Here is a 15,297-nt window from a genome sequence, read left to right on the forward strand (position 1 = left end):
AGAACATACAACTTATAATTTTAAGAACCTCAAACTGTGAGAACCTAGAACCTTAATGATCTAGAATTATGTGAGTGTTTGGACTTGGTTCTGACCACCTGGACGGCTCTGCTGCAGCTGGGGCGGATGTTGACTTTCTGGACCGGGATCTGCCACCTGTAATGACCGGTGATGGTATCCGGACCGGGTTTAATGATCATCGGTACTGATCAGATGTTTAGAACACTTAGAACCTTCAGTCCAGGGTTCGGGGAACATGGGATGAAATAATCGCCTGTTGAACAGCAGGGGGCGCCAAAGCCTTAAACACGGACTCCAGGATTATGAAAAGCCCAGACAGAGGAAGACACTTGCACACAGTGTGATGGGGTTTCACACACACACACACACACACACACACACACACACACACACACACACACACACACACACACACACACTTCTGTTTAGAGGTGATGGGATTAGGGCTGCACTGTTTGCACCTCTTCAGGAGTTTGACACCAAACTTAGACCTTCTGCATAGGATAATATCACCAATATCATAAATACAAATATAAAAGCTGATTGAAATGTGCACACATTTAAAAACGTATTTTTCTCATTTTTGGCCGGAGATCTTAAACTAAAGACATATTAATAAAGTAATAACACCTGCTATAAGAATATATATATATATATGTGTATATATATGTATATGTGTGTGTGTGTGTTTATATACAGTATGTATAATCTAAGGCTATGTATGTATATTTGTACAAATGCACAATTTCTCCCCTTTAGTAAATTCATTAAAGGGACAGTGGTGCTCAGCGATTGGTTAGAGCTCCGGACTATTGATGACAGGGTTGTGGGTTCAATACCCCTGTGGGTGTGTGTATGTGTACCATGTGACCCAGATGGGTCAAATGCAGAGGACACATTTTACTGTACATAGTACAGTGACAGATACTTATATATCATATATATATATGATATAATTATAATATAATTATAATTATTTATTTCTTTTTTATTTATTTATATCACACAAAGCTGGAACCTTTACCACCCCCCCCCCCCACACACACACACACTTCTTGAATTGTCATGTATCATTAGTTGGTTGTTTGTATATGTATGTAATACCCAATCCATATTTTTGTTGGTCTTACTATTGTTACTATAATTTTATTAGTTACTCATATGTTATATATAACAGTTATAGTTGCTATAATTATTTTAGTTAGTATCTCAAACTAATTTCAAATTTCTAATGTCACAAAACACAAGATTCCCATCAAATTCATCAAAAATTTGTTTTACCCAGAATTTGAGTTACTATCTTAATATATTTATTTATTTATTATAAAATTCCACTTATTTTATCAACATGTTTCTTATCTTGAGATCTTACGATAACTTCTTAAGAAATTAAGTCATTATTTCGAGATAACACGTCCAGCAACAGGACTGTCCTGGAACGCTGTGAATGATAAACGAGGGGGCGTTCACAACACACCCCGGGTAAAAGCGTGGGGAGTGTGCGGCACTGACAGACCTGTCTGTGTGTGTGTGTCTGTGTGTATGTGAACTCTATCGCTATCCTTCTATCTCAGTTTATACGTTATAAGTTATTTATCCAGCCGAACTAACTAATTACGAGATAACTTAATTAATAAAGGTAATTAATGATTAGAAAACGGAATGCCGGAGACTGTCGGAACGGCTGGCGAACTTGAACGCTGCCTCGTTAGCGCAGTTAGCTCGCTAGCTATCTAGCTAAATAATGGGGTTGTACGGGGTTAAAGAAGAAGGCTACCTGCCTCAAACGGCGACAGAATTTCCTTTATAGATGCTGTAACTAAAATACAGCCGGTTGTGGGGTTTTATTTGCTTGATTTTACACGTTTTTAGGCCTTTTTCGGTGACTGTAGCGCTAGCCTGGTGGCTAGGATAGCTAGCTAGCTAGACTTGTTGGAAGTTCAGCCCGGACTAAAGACGACTCTGGATAATTATGAGCACCGGTAATGTCTATGCAAGTCGTAAGAGGAGGAAACCTTGTCAAAAGAGGTATTTAATTAGCTGGTATTTTATTATTTTATTGAATAGCTAGCTAGCTACTTTGTTATGTCGTTATGCTAACGCTGCGTTTGCTGTTATAACGTTGTGAGCACTGTAATTATAGGGGTTATAATGTTGTAATAAGCTATATTACATGCTTTTGATGTGTGTGTATTGTTGTTTGGGTGTTAACTTGCTTGGAAAGCTAATTTCACTCATTTTTGGGATGTTGGATGCACATCTCTGGCCAGAGGCGCCAGACTGTAACTGCTGCACCATTTAAGGTGGAACGGACAATTAAGTTAAATAACTTTTAATAAGCTTCAAAAACAATTTAATGTTATTTTATTAATCTAATAATGAAGATAAGTTGAATTACTAAAGCATAAGTATGTATTTTCCCTACAAAAAAAATATAATTGATGTAATTCTGAATTGTGCAATTTCTTCCCCCACTTATAGCACAAAGCCGTCTGCAGCCAATGCCACCAAATCCAACCCCTCCAAGAGGCACCGAGACCGGCTGAATGGAGAGCTGGACCAGCTAGCCAGTCTCCTCCCTTTCCATCAGGATGTGGTCTCCAAGCTGGACAAGCTGACTGTCCTCAGGCTCAGCGTCGGCTACCTGCGAGCCAAGGGTCACTTCACCGGTAATGAAACGCACAACAAATGTCCAATCGCTCATATTCACCGATCAGCCATAATGTTAGCATTGATCTGGTTCCAGTGGATCTACGTATGACTGGGTCAGAACATCACCAAAACACCAGGCAGGCAGGTCTTTTGGGGTGTTTCTACCATAAGTGCTCAAAGGAAGGACAGCCGGTGGGCCGACGACAGGGTCCTGGGCACCCAAGGCTCTTTGTGATGCTTAGAGGGTCCCACCTCACAACCTACAGGTCTTATTCTGAGCTGCTGACCGAAATCCTCGTTCACAAGAGAACAGGGGAAACTCGCTAAATAACAGGATGCCGGGGGAGGAAGTCGGCCCTGCGCCGCCACAACAAGACTATATTACTGAATTTACTCCTTGTCCAAATGTTTGTGGACACCCCTTCTAAGGAATGCATTCAGCTACTTAAGCTGGAGTCTCTGGAGCAGATGTACATACACCTGTTGGCTCCATGCTGCCTAATAATGCCAGACGTGGGCTAGAGGGGTATAATAAAGCCGCCCAGCATTGAGGAGCTGTGGAGCAGTGGAGGAAGACTGTGTTCTCTGGAATGATGGTGGTGGAGGAGCTCCACCCAGTACTTTTAGATAGGATGAGGTGCGGTGATGATCATTGATCCAATATCCTGACCTCATTAACTCCATCCTCACAGCAATGCTCCTCTAAAATCTAGTAGAAAGTCTTCTGCCCTGGACAGTAGATACAGGATTGACTTTTTATAATGCAAGTGATTTCAGAAGACAGTAAATGAGCAGGTGTCCTCATACTTTTGTCAACATATGTATATATATTGTACATTGGACCGTGATAAGACTTGTGTCCTTTGTCCAACGCTGGTGAGAACGCGGGCTGTCAGGAGCGTCCATTCATGCCTGGGTTTCCTCCACAGGCCCTGAGAACCGCTGATTGTTGTTGTTGGTGTGTGTGTGTGTGTGTGATTATTTTCCTAGTCTCGAGGGGACTGGGGCTGGAGGGCTTGCGTGAGTAGCTCTGAGCAGACTTGTCGAACTCCTGACCTTTCAGAGGAGAGTTACAAAACCGTTCGATTCTGGTTCCCTGACTGCAAACTTTGACCCGTTCCAGTGAGCATCGGGGACGTTGCCAGGCCTCGACGTGAACCGGGGCCGGCGCCTTAGAGGAATCGCACGAGAGCAGAGCGGGGGGGCCTGCTGAGATACGATCTGACTGTTGAATTCTGTACTAGCACACATTTCCTCTGCTGTATGGGTTTGTTTACGCAGGAGTCAGAACAGCACCCTGTGATATAATACTGAGCACTGGAGGCTTAACTTGCATAACTCAGAAGTGTGATGGAGCTGATTCAGAGAGAGAGGGGGGGCTGAGCTTCACTGTAGAGAAACCCACCCACTCTGATCCTATCCAAACCCACCAGTGCAGCTACTACACCACTACACAGTGCAGTCTTCTGAGTTTATATGGAATAATGATGATGATGATGATGATGAAGGTAAAATAGTGAATAGAGAATCTGAACTAATGCAGTTCTCTTTAGGGACTACTTTCTGTAGCCGCACTACACCCTGCAGCATGTATCCCTCCATCATTTTAATGATCTGGTTTTAAAAGCAGGTTCTAGAGCCGAACTCTTCTCAGAACTCTGGTAGAACCGTGTCTCAGGCATCAGGCAGCGTCTTCATCACCATTAGGTGAAGAACTTTCTGTGAGGAGCTTTTATTATTAGAGCTTCAGACGTCTGCTTCCCTTCACCTCCACTGTAGAACCACAGCTCTGACTGGTGCGAGCAGTCCATTCTCGGGACACCTTCACTACGCCAGCTCTTCGCTAGGTACCCTATTTTCACGCCCTTTTGGTGCTTTGCCCAATATTAAAGACGATGGTTCTGCACTCTGCTACGACTGACTGGTGTGCTCGCTTATTTATGCATACAGCAAACCCGGTCATGTGGCATCTGTGAGGTCCCATTGCAAAGCAGGGGTGGTCATAATGTTCTGATATGGCTGGGTGAAGGGTGGTAGCGTCTCGAAAATCGCCAATACAGTCCACGCCACGATGTCTCTGAGATAAGGCTGGACTTTTCTACTTTTCTAGGTATTTTTATATATAGAAATAGTATAGGGACAGTTTTCTGTGGTACGAGACATTAAATTGTCCTCGTCTCCTCTGTAAATGAGCTGTTCTGCTTGGGACGGCATTGTTTTACTGAAAAAAACAAAACAGCAGACCGTGTTTCCAGTGCAGACACTATTCTTGTAGTTAGCCAAACAATAGGCATTCAGACTGCAGTTTTGGGTTTCTCTAAACATTTCCAGGGATTGAACTGGACTGGTTTCAGTGCCCTGGACCTTGCGAGGGTATTGGACTTAGATTGCCTTGTGATTTCATCACCACGCCATGAGTAAACACGCCCCCGCTGTGCGCTATCGCACCCTGAAACGCCAGCGGGACGCTTATCTGAGCCCATAACTGGATTATTTTATTTACCTTTAATATTACTCGCTGGATAATGGTTGCACAGTTACTGTAACCTCTTACTGACAGCCTGCAATCAAGTTTCCACCAGGACTGTTTGGCGCCGCACTGAACTGGACAAGGACGTGGTCAGCGGGCATTAACACACACTACCTATCACATATTATTCTCCAGCAGCTTAAAGGAGTAGTAGTTGATCTCTGACCCCAGATAACCTTCACACAGACTGTTCTCCCTCCTGCCATCAGGAAGAAGGTACCGCAGCATCCGGTCCAACACGACCAGACTCTGCAATAGCTTCTTCCCCCAAGCCATCAGACTCCTCAACTTCTGACCTGATGTCTTTTCTGTTACATGCACTCTCTCTCTCTCTCTCTCTCTCTCTCTCTCTCTCTCTCTCTCTCTCTCTCTCTCTCTCATCATGGTCCTGGAGGAACGTTGTTTCGTTTCACTGTGTACTCTGTATGTAGCTGAAATGACAATAAAACCCACTTGACTTGACTTGACTTGATTCAGTCGATCAGTCCAGACAGGTTTGGTTTACTACAGGAGACGCTAGGCTACCGCTGCTAACAGACACTGGTCTTGTGGGTGGGACTTTGCTGAAAATTTAACCAAATTGCTACAATGAAACATTTTAATACTCCACATACCGAACAAAAGTAGGACCTTTTGTTCATTTTCTGATGGACAAAAGTATTGGGACGCCTGCTCATTCTTTCACTGTTTTTTCTAAAATCAAGGCTAATAAAAAGAGCTGATCCTGCTTCTGTTGGAGTAACTGTCTCTACTGTCCAGAGAAGAAGACTTTCTACTAGATTCTGAAGGAGGAGCATCGCTGTGAGGATTTGATTACAATCAGCAACAAGAGCGTTAGTGAGGTCAGAATGCTCAGGATAATGGTCACCACCCCACCTCATCATCCCCAACTCATCCCTTTCAAAAGTACTGGATGGGGCTCCTCCATCATCATTCCAGAGAACACTGTTGTTCCACTGCTCCACAGCTCCTCAATGCTGGGGGGCTTTATTATACCCCTCTACTAGCCCACGCCTGGCATTAGTTAGGCAGCATGGAGCCAATAGCTTATCTGCTCCAGAGAGTCCTATTGAATTGGCAGTACTTCTCCTCTACAGGGACCAGACAAGCTGTGTGTCAGTGAGTCAGCAATGGGTGTAATTTAAAGTAGCTGTGTGTTCACTCATTAGAAGGGGTGTTCACAAACATTTGGACATGTCTCACTCTGCTCACTCTGTTTTGTTTTCTATAGCGGTTCTAAACTCCAGGAAATCCAGCCAATCAGCAAACAGCGGTGCAAAAGTGCAGGTTCAGGAGCTGCCAGAGGGGGAGCTTCTGTTACAGGTGAGCTGTCTGTATCTAGGAAGGCATTTCAGTCAGTGATGCCACTACAGTGCCTCTGGTGGTCCCAGGTTAGTCTGGTACCACCCATGGGATCTGAACTTTCGTCGCACCCGAAACACACTCCTTCGCTGTCCTTCACTCAATACTCGCTTCGGAAACGCTGCGTAAATGTTCTGCTCCTGGCAATTTAACCAACTAGCTTCGTTTCCATCAGCCTCTTCCTAAAATGTTACATTCCACCTTAAACGGAGCAGGTGGAACTTTAGCTTTGGGTTTTTTTTAGTCAGCATTAATTTAATCAATAATAAAATAAATTAATGAATAAATAAATAAAACAAATAAATCTGAATTAAATCAGTGTATTATATACATTATTAAATATTGTTTAATTGCTATGATTTACACTACATAACACTATATTTAACACTATATTGGCCATTTAATAGTACTGGCATATGCAAATGAGTTCAGTATGCAAATATACGCCAATCACTGCTGCAGATGAGTGTTAGTGGGTGTTAACCACAGGTCCACAGCCCTGGTCCTGGGGCAACCCTTGGTCCTGCAGATACTGATACACTACATGTCCAAATGTTTGCGGACACGCCTTCTAACGAATGCATTCAGCGGCTTTAAGTTACATTATGTGCAAATGCACACGTACAGTAGTAGCAGTAAACTCACAGCGCTGACATTCTGTCCATGTGCTGCAGTCCTAGCAGCAAGTTCACCACCTCTTTTCTTCTCGTAGGTCCTCAGTGGGTTTGTACTGGTGGTCACAGCTGGGGGTACAGTCTTCTACGCCTCCTCCTCTGTTCAGGACTATCTGGGGTTCCATCAGGTTGGTTTCTATTAGGGATGTTTCAAAAACAGTCATTTTTTTTGCCATGTGACCCATCTTGAGTACCTTGTTGTGGAGTATCGTTCCCTACCGATCCAATCAGAGTACCTTAATGCTATGAGTATTGAGTATTGACTGATACTGAACTAATCCAAGTACTTTAACGCTGAGTATCAACTAACATTGATCTGAATTAGCCGAATATTGGCCCGATACTGATCCAATCCGAGCATCTTAATGCTGAACGTCATCCCTTACTGATCTAATCTGAGTACTATAATGAGGTGTATAGTCTGATACTGATTGAATCCGAGTACCTTAATGCTGAGTATAGTCTAATACCAATCTGATCCGAGTACCTTAATCTTGAGTGTAGTCTGATACCAATTCAATCTGAGTACCTTAATCTTGAGTGTAGTCTGATACTGATCTAATCCGAGTACCTTAATCTTGAGTGTAGTCTGATACTGATCTAATCCGAGTACCTTAATCTTGAGTGTAGTCTGATACCAATTCAATCTGAGTACCTTAATCTTGAGTGTAGTCTGATACCAATTCAATCTGAGTACCTTAATCTTGAGTGTAGTCTGATACTGATCTAATCCGAGTACCTTAATCTTGAGTGTAGTCTGATACCAATTCAATCCGAGTACCTTAATCTTGAGTGTAGTCTGATACCAATTCAATCTGAGTACCTTAATCTTGAGTGTAGTCTGATACTGATCTAATCCGAGTACCTTAATCTTGAGTGTAGTCTGATACCAATTCAATCTGAGTACCTTAATCTTGAGTGTAGTCTGATACCAATTCAATCTGAGTACCTTAATCTTGAGTGTAGTCTGATACTGATCTAATCCGAGTACCTTAATGCTGAGTGTAGTCTGATACCATTTTAATCTGAGTACCTTAATGCTGAGTATAGTCTAATACCAATTCATGGATCCTGGATTATGTACTGCATATGGTTTCAAACCTCCGAAAACATTCATTGAGGCCATTTTCAGTATCTTGTTTGGGGGTCCCATTAAACAGACTCCGAAGTTAAACGTGCAACACAGCAATAATTACTTCCCATTACTGAAGTCATTTGAATGTTGAATGAGCGTGTGGATCATATGAACATTATATATATATCCTCTTCCTGTAGTGTATTACAGTCTGTCAGAATGAGTGTGTGTGTGTGTGTGTGTGTGTGTGTGTGTGTGTGTGTTTTGCCTTCCACAGTCAGATATCGTTCATCAGAGTGTTTTTGAGCTCATTCACACAGAAGATCGTGATGAGTTTCGCCGGCAGCTCCACTGGGCTCTCAACCCCACTGATTCCACAGACGTTGGGCAACTAGTGCGAGGTAAACATCCATTTAATACTTAATAAGTTGATTAGGTCCAGTAGTATTGCTTGTATATTTGTAATTAAACAATTTACTCCTAATCATAATGATTAATAATCAATAATCATAATGCAGAGTCTTTCAAACACTGTAATGTGCTTTTTTTGGGGGACACAATTATAAACTGGGAAACCTTCAAACAGATTTCATTAAAATGTATATAAAAAAAATCAAAAATTATTTATATATATATATAGACATATTATATTTATATAACCTGATGTAACCTCTATAGGTAGGGCCCATTCGTCTGTCCACATCATTAGTCATTTTTTTAAATAAACAGTTTGTACTTACAGTTTTCTTTGTATGTATTATTATATACTATTTTTATTATATATATATATATATATATATATATATATATATATATATGGACTGGGTTTTGAATAGAACTGTAATGGTAAAGAGTTAAAAAGGCATCATTGTCTCCTGTGGCATTCAGTGTGTGGAAGCCTGTAGTCATTTAGTCCCTTAGTTTATTTATTTATTTATTTATTCACAGTTGGTATTTGAATATTTTATAAAATACTGTCTGACATGTTTCACTACCGAAGTTGACTGAAACGCTCATCTCTACGCCTAAGCTGCTTGTATATAACCACGTATTTCGTCCACAGCTACCCAAGACCTGCAGCTACCCCTCACGTATTACGAGCCTGAGCAGTTACCCCCAGAGAACTCTGCTTTTCTGGAGCGAAATTTCATCTGCAGGCTGAGATGCCTCCTGGACAACTCGTCTGGCTTTCTGGTAAGTCTTAGCCTCGCACACAGCATAACAGAACGTGCAGAGAACACAGTGCGCCTGGCTTCTGGTCCACCAAAGTCTGCACACCACAACCTCTGCTGCTGGACTCCCCTCTGTCTGCAGTGACTGGTCGTCAGTAGGAGTGATCGGATCTGGTCAGCAGGTCTGACCTGTGGTGTGTATCGCTACCCCGAGTAAAGACGCTAAGGAAGAGTACTGCGCCTTTCTAAACGCTGACCTTTCCCAGTGTCTTCTGCTCGGTGGGTCATGTGACTGACGTGCCGTCTCTTTCTCTGTCGGCTCTGTCCGCAGGCCATGAACTTTCAGGGTCGCTTGAAGTTCCTGCACGGACAGAAGGAAAGGACGGCGGAGGGAAAACTCCTCCCGTCCCAGCTGGCCCTGTTCGCCCTGGCCTGTCCAGTTCAGCCACCTTCCATCCTGGAGATCCGCACCAAGAACTTCATGTTTAGGACCAAGCACAAGCTGGACTTCACACCGCTGGCATGCGATGCCAAGTGAGTTCCAACACAGTTATGGTCTGTGGTGAAGGTTGCTGGGGATGGACCGGGGTTAGAACCGGGTCAAAGCTAATAAAGATATGATGGATGAGATTCAGCACTGCATTTATTTAAGTGTTGGTACTACAGGATGACACAGAGGTTTGCTGTAAAGGTGACGGGTGGAGGATGGACAACTAGCCTTGGCTAGGAAGACCCGGACAGTCCTGTCTTCCATCAGCAGCATCGGCCGGACAAACGCTAAATAGGCTGCAAACAGTGGCCCAGTTGATGTTGTTGTTATTATTATTATTATTATTATTATTATTTTTTTTAATCCATCAGTATTTTTGCACTTAAAAGGCTAAAATTATGGTCAACAGCGGTCTTCAACGATTCCACCCCTACATTATGGACCTGCAGGCCGGTTACATATGTGAAAGACCCATTCAGAGAAGGAACAAGCGATCGCCTAATAAACTGCCAACTCTCTGTGCTTCTCTCCACGCAGAGGGAAGATTGTTCTGGGCTACACAGAGGAGGAGCTGTGCGCCAGTGGCTCGGGGTACCAGTTCATTCATGCAGCCGACATGCTGTTATGCGCCAAGAACCACATTCGCAGTAAGCTCTTCTGCCTGCCCTATCTTATAAGGTCAAGTCAAGTCCGATTTATTTGTGTAGCTTTTTACAACTGTTGTCGTCACAAAGCAGCTTTACATAATTAGTAATTAATAAAAGACAGAGACAATAAAAATAACGTAAGACATGAAGGATCAAAGACCCCCAGTGATCAGCCAATGACAACAGTGGCAAGGAGAACCTCCCTCAGAGCTGGAGGAAGAAACCTTGGGAGGAACCAAGACTCACAAGGGCGACCCGACCCGTCCTCCTCTGATCAGAACTATTTATAAATTAATGATAAAAATGACCAAACCAGATACAGCAGATAGTTAATAGTGGTGATATTAACAGTGGCAGATAGTTAAGAGTCCATTTAGGGTTTAACATGGTCATTAAACAGGTAGCAGTGGTAGGAGGGTGTGCCGCTGGTCTGGTGTGGGTGGTGGTGTGTGGGGGCCTTGATGGCATCGAACCCTTCAAGCCGTGTTCTTCCTCAGAAAGAAGAAGCTGAGCTGTGAAGTTCTCTCGCTAATCCTGGCTGTCGTTCTCCTGCAGTGATGAAGACCGGCGAGAGTGGGCTGACCGTGTTCAGGCTGCTTACCAAACGCAGCAGCTGGATTTGGGTTCAGTCTAACGCCAGACTTGTCTACAAAAACGGACGACCCGAATTCATCATCGCTTCTCAGAGGGTGCTCACGTGCGTTCCTGTTTCTCTTTATTTATTTATTTATTTATTTTTAATTATTTAATTTTTGGCACAAGCCAATAGCGGTGTCTGATCCTAACTTGGATTAGACCGGCTCACACCGGCAGGGATGCAGCACAACACGACTCACAGCGATCCCTGACTAAACAAACCCAATAAACTCAACTGTCACCTTCTTTCAGAGAGGAAGAAGGAGTGGAGAACCTGAAGAAGCGTAGCCTCATGCTCCCCTTCAGTTTCACCACAGGAGAGGCCGTGCTGTACGACTACAGCCTCCCCGAGTCCCTGAGCGGATTCATCCAGGGCGCGGACACCGCCTCTCCGGGAAACAGTAACCAGCCCAGTCCCTCTGCGGGCCTCCTGGGCTCCATGCGAAAGCAAGACAAGTCTCTCTACGTCTGCCCTGTGGGATCAAACGAGCCGCAGGGATGTCCCCAGGAGCCCGATGAGGTCGAGCTTGGTGGCATCTTTTCCAGTAACTTCCAGGAGAGCGTTCTGTCACTGTCTGAGAATTCCCTCTTCAAACCGGACCCCGCCGTCGACTCCGCAGGGCGAGAGAGTGGCTGCGAGCTGCTGAGCTTCATGGGCAGTCTGGGGATCAACCTGGAGGACCTACAGATTCTGCAGCAGGACAAACTCTTCCTTAGCGGCGGGTTTGACGAGCGCGGCGCCCTGGAAGATCTCACAGACGAGGTCCTGACGTACGTGCAGGAGTCTTTGAGGAGGAAGGCGGACTGTATGCTTTCTGGCAGCGGCGTTCCGGCCAATTCAGGCCTCCTCAGTAGTGCTCCTCAGACTTGTGGCCATCCACCAACTACTTTCAAGACCCAGTCCCAGCAAGAGCACTTTCCTCTCCTGGAACCTTCAGAACCAAAGCTAGAACTGTTTTCACACAGGCAGTCGAATTTACAACCTCAGGGAGATCTTTATCCGAAACCGTCTCCTCCATGTCCAGAATCTTATGAACTTTCCCAGGTGGCACTTCAAGAGCAGAGGCTCCAGTCACTGACTGACGGACAACATGGACCTCAAGCTTACCCAGCTGGCCACAGCTGCCTACAAAACCCAGAGCAGCTGTATCACAGACTAAAGCACATGCAGGGGAGTAGTGAGGGGACCGCTGGTCAGCAGCTTCCACCCGTCCTCCAGCCCGGCTTGCAGCAGCCTGGAAGGTTTTACGTGGAAGCCACTCCCCTGGGTCTGGAGGTGCCGTACAGGAACCAGGTGAACACTATGTCCACCCACTGCAACAAGGACTTCCCCTGCTCGTACATTCCTGTAGGGGACTCGAGGGTGGAGGAGTTCAGCACTCAGGATTTGGACGACCTGCTCAGCAGCTTGGATGGAGTGGGGCAGAGAGAAGGTAATCCTCTATATGAATGTAGGCAGTAGACACCCCTTAAAAATGTGTCTTTTTGATATATTTAAACATCTGGAGGTCTCAGATCTTCATGTGATCTTCATGTCAACTCATGTCAGCATGGCCAGGTCAGGCCGTGCTAGGGCGGTCAGCCCTACAGCAGAACGCCTGAAATGTCATCTGAGACTTTATGGGAGCCTCAGAGCCTTTCGATGTAGACCACATATTTACCAGGGTTTAAGGACTCAGGACCTCATGAACATGGCGCGTAGCGATGCTGGGCAAGGCTGGAGGTCACCACGGTATGGGTGCTCAGCAAGGCCAGCTGTCGATCGTGATACGGATGCCAGATGTTTAATCATGTTAAAAATAGACAAAGATCTCCATGGGGTGTCCGGTTCTTCTCCACTTAGGCTACCTTTGCTAGCATAAACACCAGATGTCAACAGTCACCCAAATTCTGTTGTTCATTGCAGAGTGGTGCCCTTGGAAGCCTGCAGGAGAACTCTGAAGAAGCCACTTGTGGGCGGAGCCTGGAGAGGGTCAATATTTGCCTTCGCCCTTTCAACAGTCTCGTTTTGAGATTATTATAAGAATATGATCGCATTATTCATCTGTCCCAGACTATTTGACGTGGTTCAGGCGTTATTCTCAGAGCAGCTCGCCAGCCTAATCTCTCTCCAGGTGGGTAGATGGCGCTCTCTCTCCCCTTACCACTCTCAAGCCATGACTGCCGGCACAGGAGCTGCTGGGATGTATCAGATGAGAGGTGCGTCTTTAGCGTCAGGAGCATTGCTAGTGCTAGGGGGCGCTATGAAGGGGTGGGTTGATTGGCATTGTTTAGAGACAAAGGGAAATAATAATAAAATAAATAAATAATGGGGTAGTATTTTTATAGTGATCTCAAAACCGTGACCGTATTTCGGTAGTGTTGATGGTTTCACGCAGGTGGTAACGCACAGGATTTGAACACAGCGCCACCTAGAGTGCTGCAGCGGTTCAACTCACAATGAATGAGCAGCTAAACCAAAGCTTCATGTGGTCAACTTTTTCTGACCTTGCACACATCCTAAACAATCTGAAATATATAAATATATATATAATTTATTTTTAAAAATATATATTTTGCATTAGCAGTGTAAAAGAAATTATAAATAAATAAATAAATGAACATGTTTCCTCTCTGTTAGTAGAGAGATTGTAACAGGGTGGTTGTGCTAAGCTTGATAGAGCCTCTCAAACATGAAACAGTAATAACTAAACAATATAAAATATAAAACAACGTCCAAATGTGTTTTTGTTGTTGTTGTTGACTGCTTCAGAGGCTCAGATGATGTCACTTCCTGTTTTTGATGTCATTTAAGGCAACAATACAGTAATTACAAAATACAAAATTAAAAAAAGTTAACGTGACAGGGTGGTAAAAATAATATATCATGATATTTAAAGCCAGTTTTACGATACGATGATACTGATCACGATTTCAATAATATAAAACAAATATTAATAAGTTAAACTGAGGCACGCAGAGAAATCATAAAAATGTAACAATATAAATGTATAAATTTTATATAAACAAGGACAGTTTTATAATCCTTTAATAATAAATAATAAAAAAAAACATTTGAAAATATTTAATATATTAGACTATATATATGAATGCATTTTAGATGTGAATGTCATGTTGATCAAAGGCCGTGTTTTTATGAAAATGCTTTTCTCATTTTCTCATCTAATATTAAATAGAACACCGTTATTATTATTATTAATTAATAGGTCATTAATAATTAATCATAGCTTTGGAAACACATTCAAGGCACCTTAATTGCTCAATTGCTGCTACTATTACTGGTTCAGACTGCCTTTTGTAGGCTCCGCCAACACCTTTTCTTTTATAGCTGGAGTTCAGAGGGCATGTTGTCTTGTGGTCTTTATTATGGATTAACGACATATCGTAATTTTTCAGTATTGACTTTTATAGCGCTTTTCCTTTCAAATGTGAGTGTGTGTGTGTGTGTGTGTGTGTGTGTGTGTGTGTGTGTGAATTTCTTTTCCATCATAGAGAAGTTTATAAAACTGTCGTCCAAAGTGAGTTAACATCACTGTTGGTACAGGAAGCCTAAAACGCACAAGTTTCTGTAGCATTTACACCAAATAAGCCGTTAAACGATGGAAATTCGGCATTTTTAAAGAAACGTAATTGAATGTTTATAAAATAAACAACGTGAGATACTTATCGGCTCCACTTCAGGACAATCAAGGCCAAATATTTTGCATAATTGATACGTCTTCTGTGTGCACTGTGACGTTTTTATAATAATAGTCACTATTCTCCAGTGTTTTTACTATTTTTATTGTAATAATTGAAATTATTGAACACTGAAACTCAGCTGCTTCTCCAAACGTTGGAAGTGGAAGCTCTGGCAGATGTTCTTCAGCAGTGTTTCCTCTGCGGGAAGGATTTGTTAGAAGTTGGGTATTGTAACATCTACCCCAGCATGCTAGACTGCTCTAGACTCCTCTAGAACGGTTCTAGTGTGTGTTCTGCTGGTAGTTTGTACAGTAATGTAACCGTAGTGTCTAACCAGCTGTACCTTGGATGAAGCTG

General features: G+C 43.4%; 1 protein-coding gene across 1 annotated transcript; it reads left to right on the plus strand.

The window, feature by feature from the left end:
- The first annotated feature begins 1,518 nt into the window (after positions 1–1,518).
- Positions 1,519–14,280, plus strand: ahr1a (aryl hydrocarbon receptor 1a). Its single transcript, XM_072680629.1, has 11 exons — positions 1,519–2,049; positions 2,503–2,690; positions 6,435–6,526; positions 7,278–7,367; positions 8,592–8,715; positions 9,378–9,508; positions 9,818–10,020; positions 10,514–10,623; positions 11,179–11,320; positions 11,512–12,692; positions 13,166–14,280. Exons 1-11 carry the CDS (start codon positions 1,994–1,996, stop codon positions 13,198–13,200), a joined length of 2,352 nt encoding a protein of 783 aa, XP_072536730.1. The 5' UTR covers positions 1,519–1,993; the 3' UTR covers positions 13,201–14,280.
- Positions 14,281–15,297: the final 1,017 nt, after the last annotated feature.

The sequence above is a fragment of the Salminus brasiliensis genome, chromosome 5 (genome assembly GCF_030463535.1).
Source record: "Salminus brasiliensis chromosome 5, fSalBra1.hap2, whole genome shotgun sequence".
NCBI lineage: Eukaryota > Metazoa > Chordata > Actinopteri > Characiformes > Bryconidae > Salminus > Salminus brasiliensis.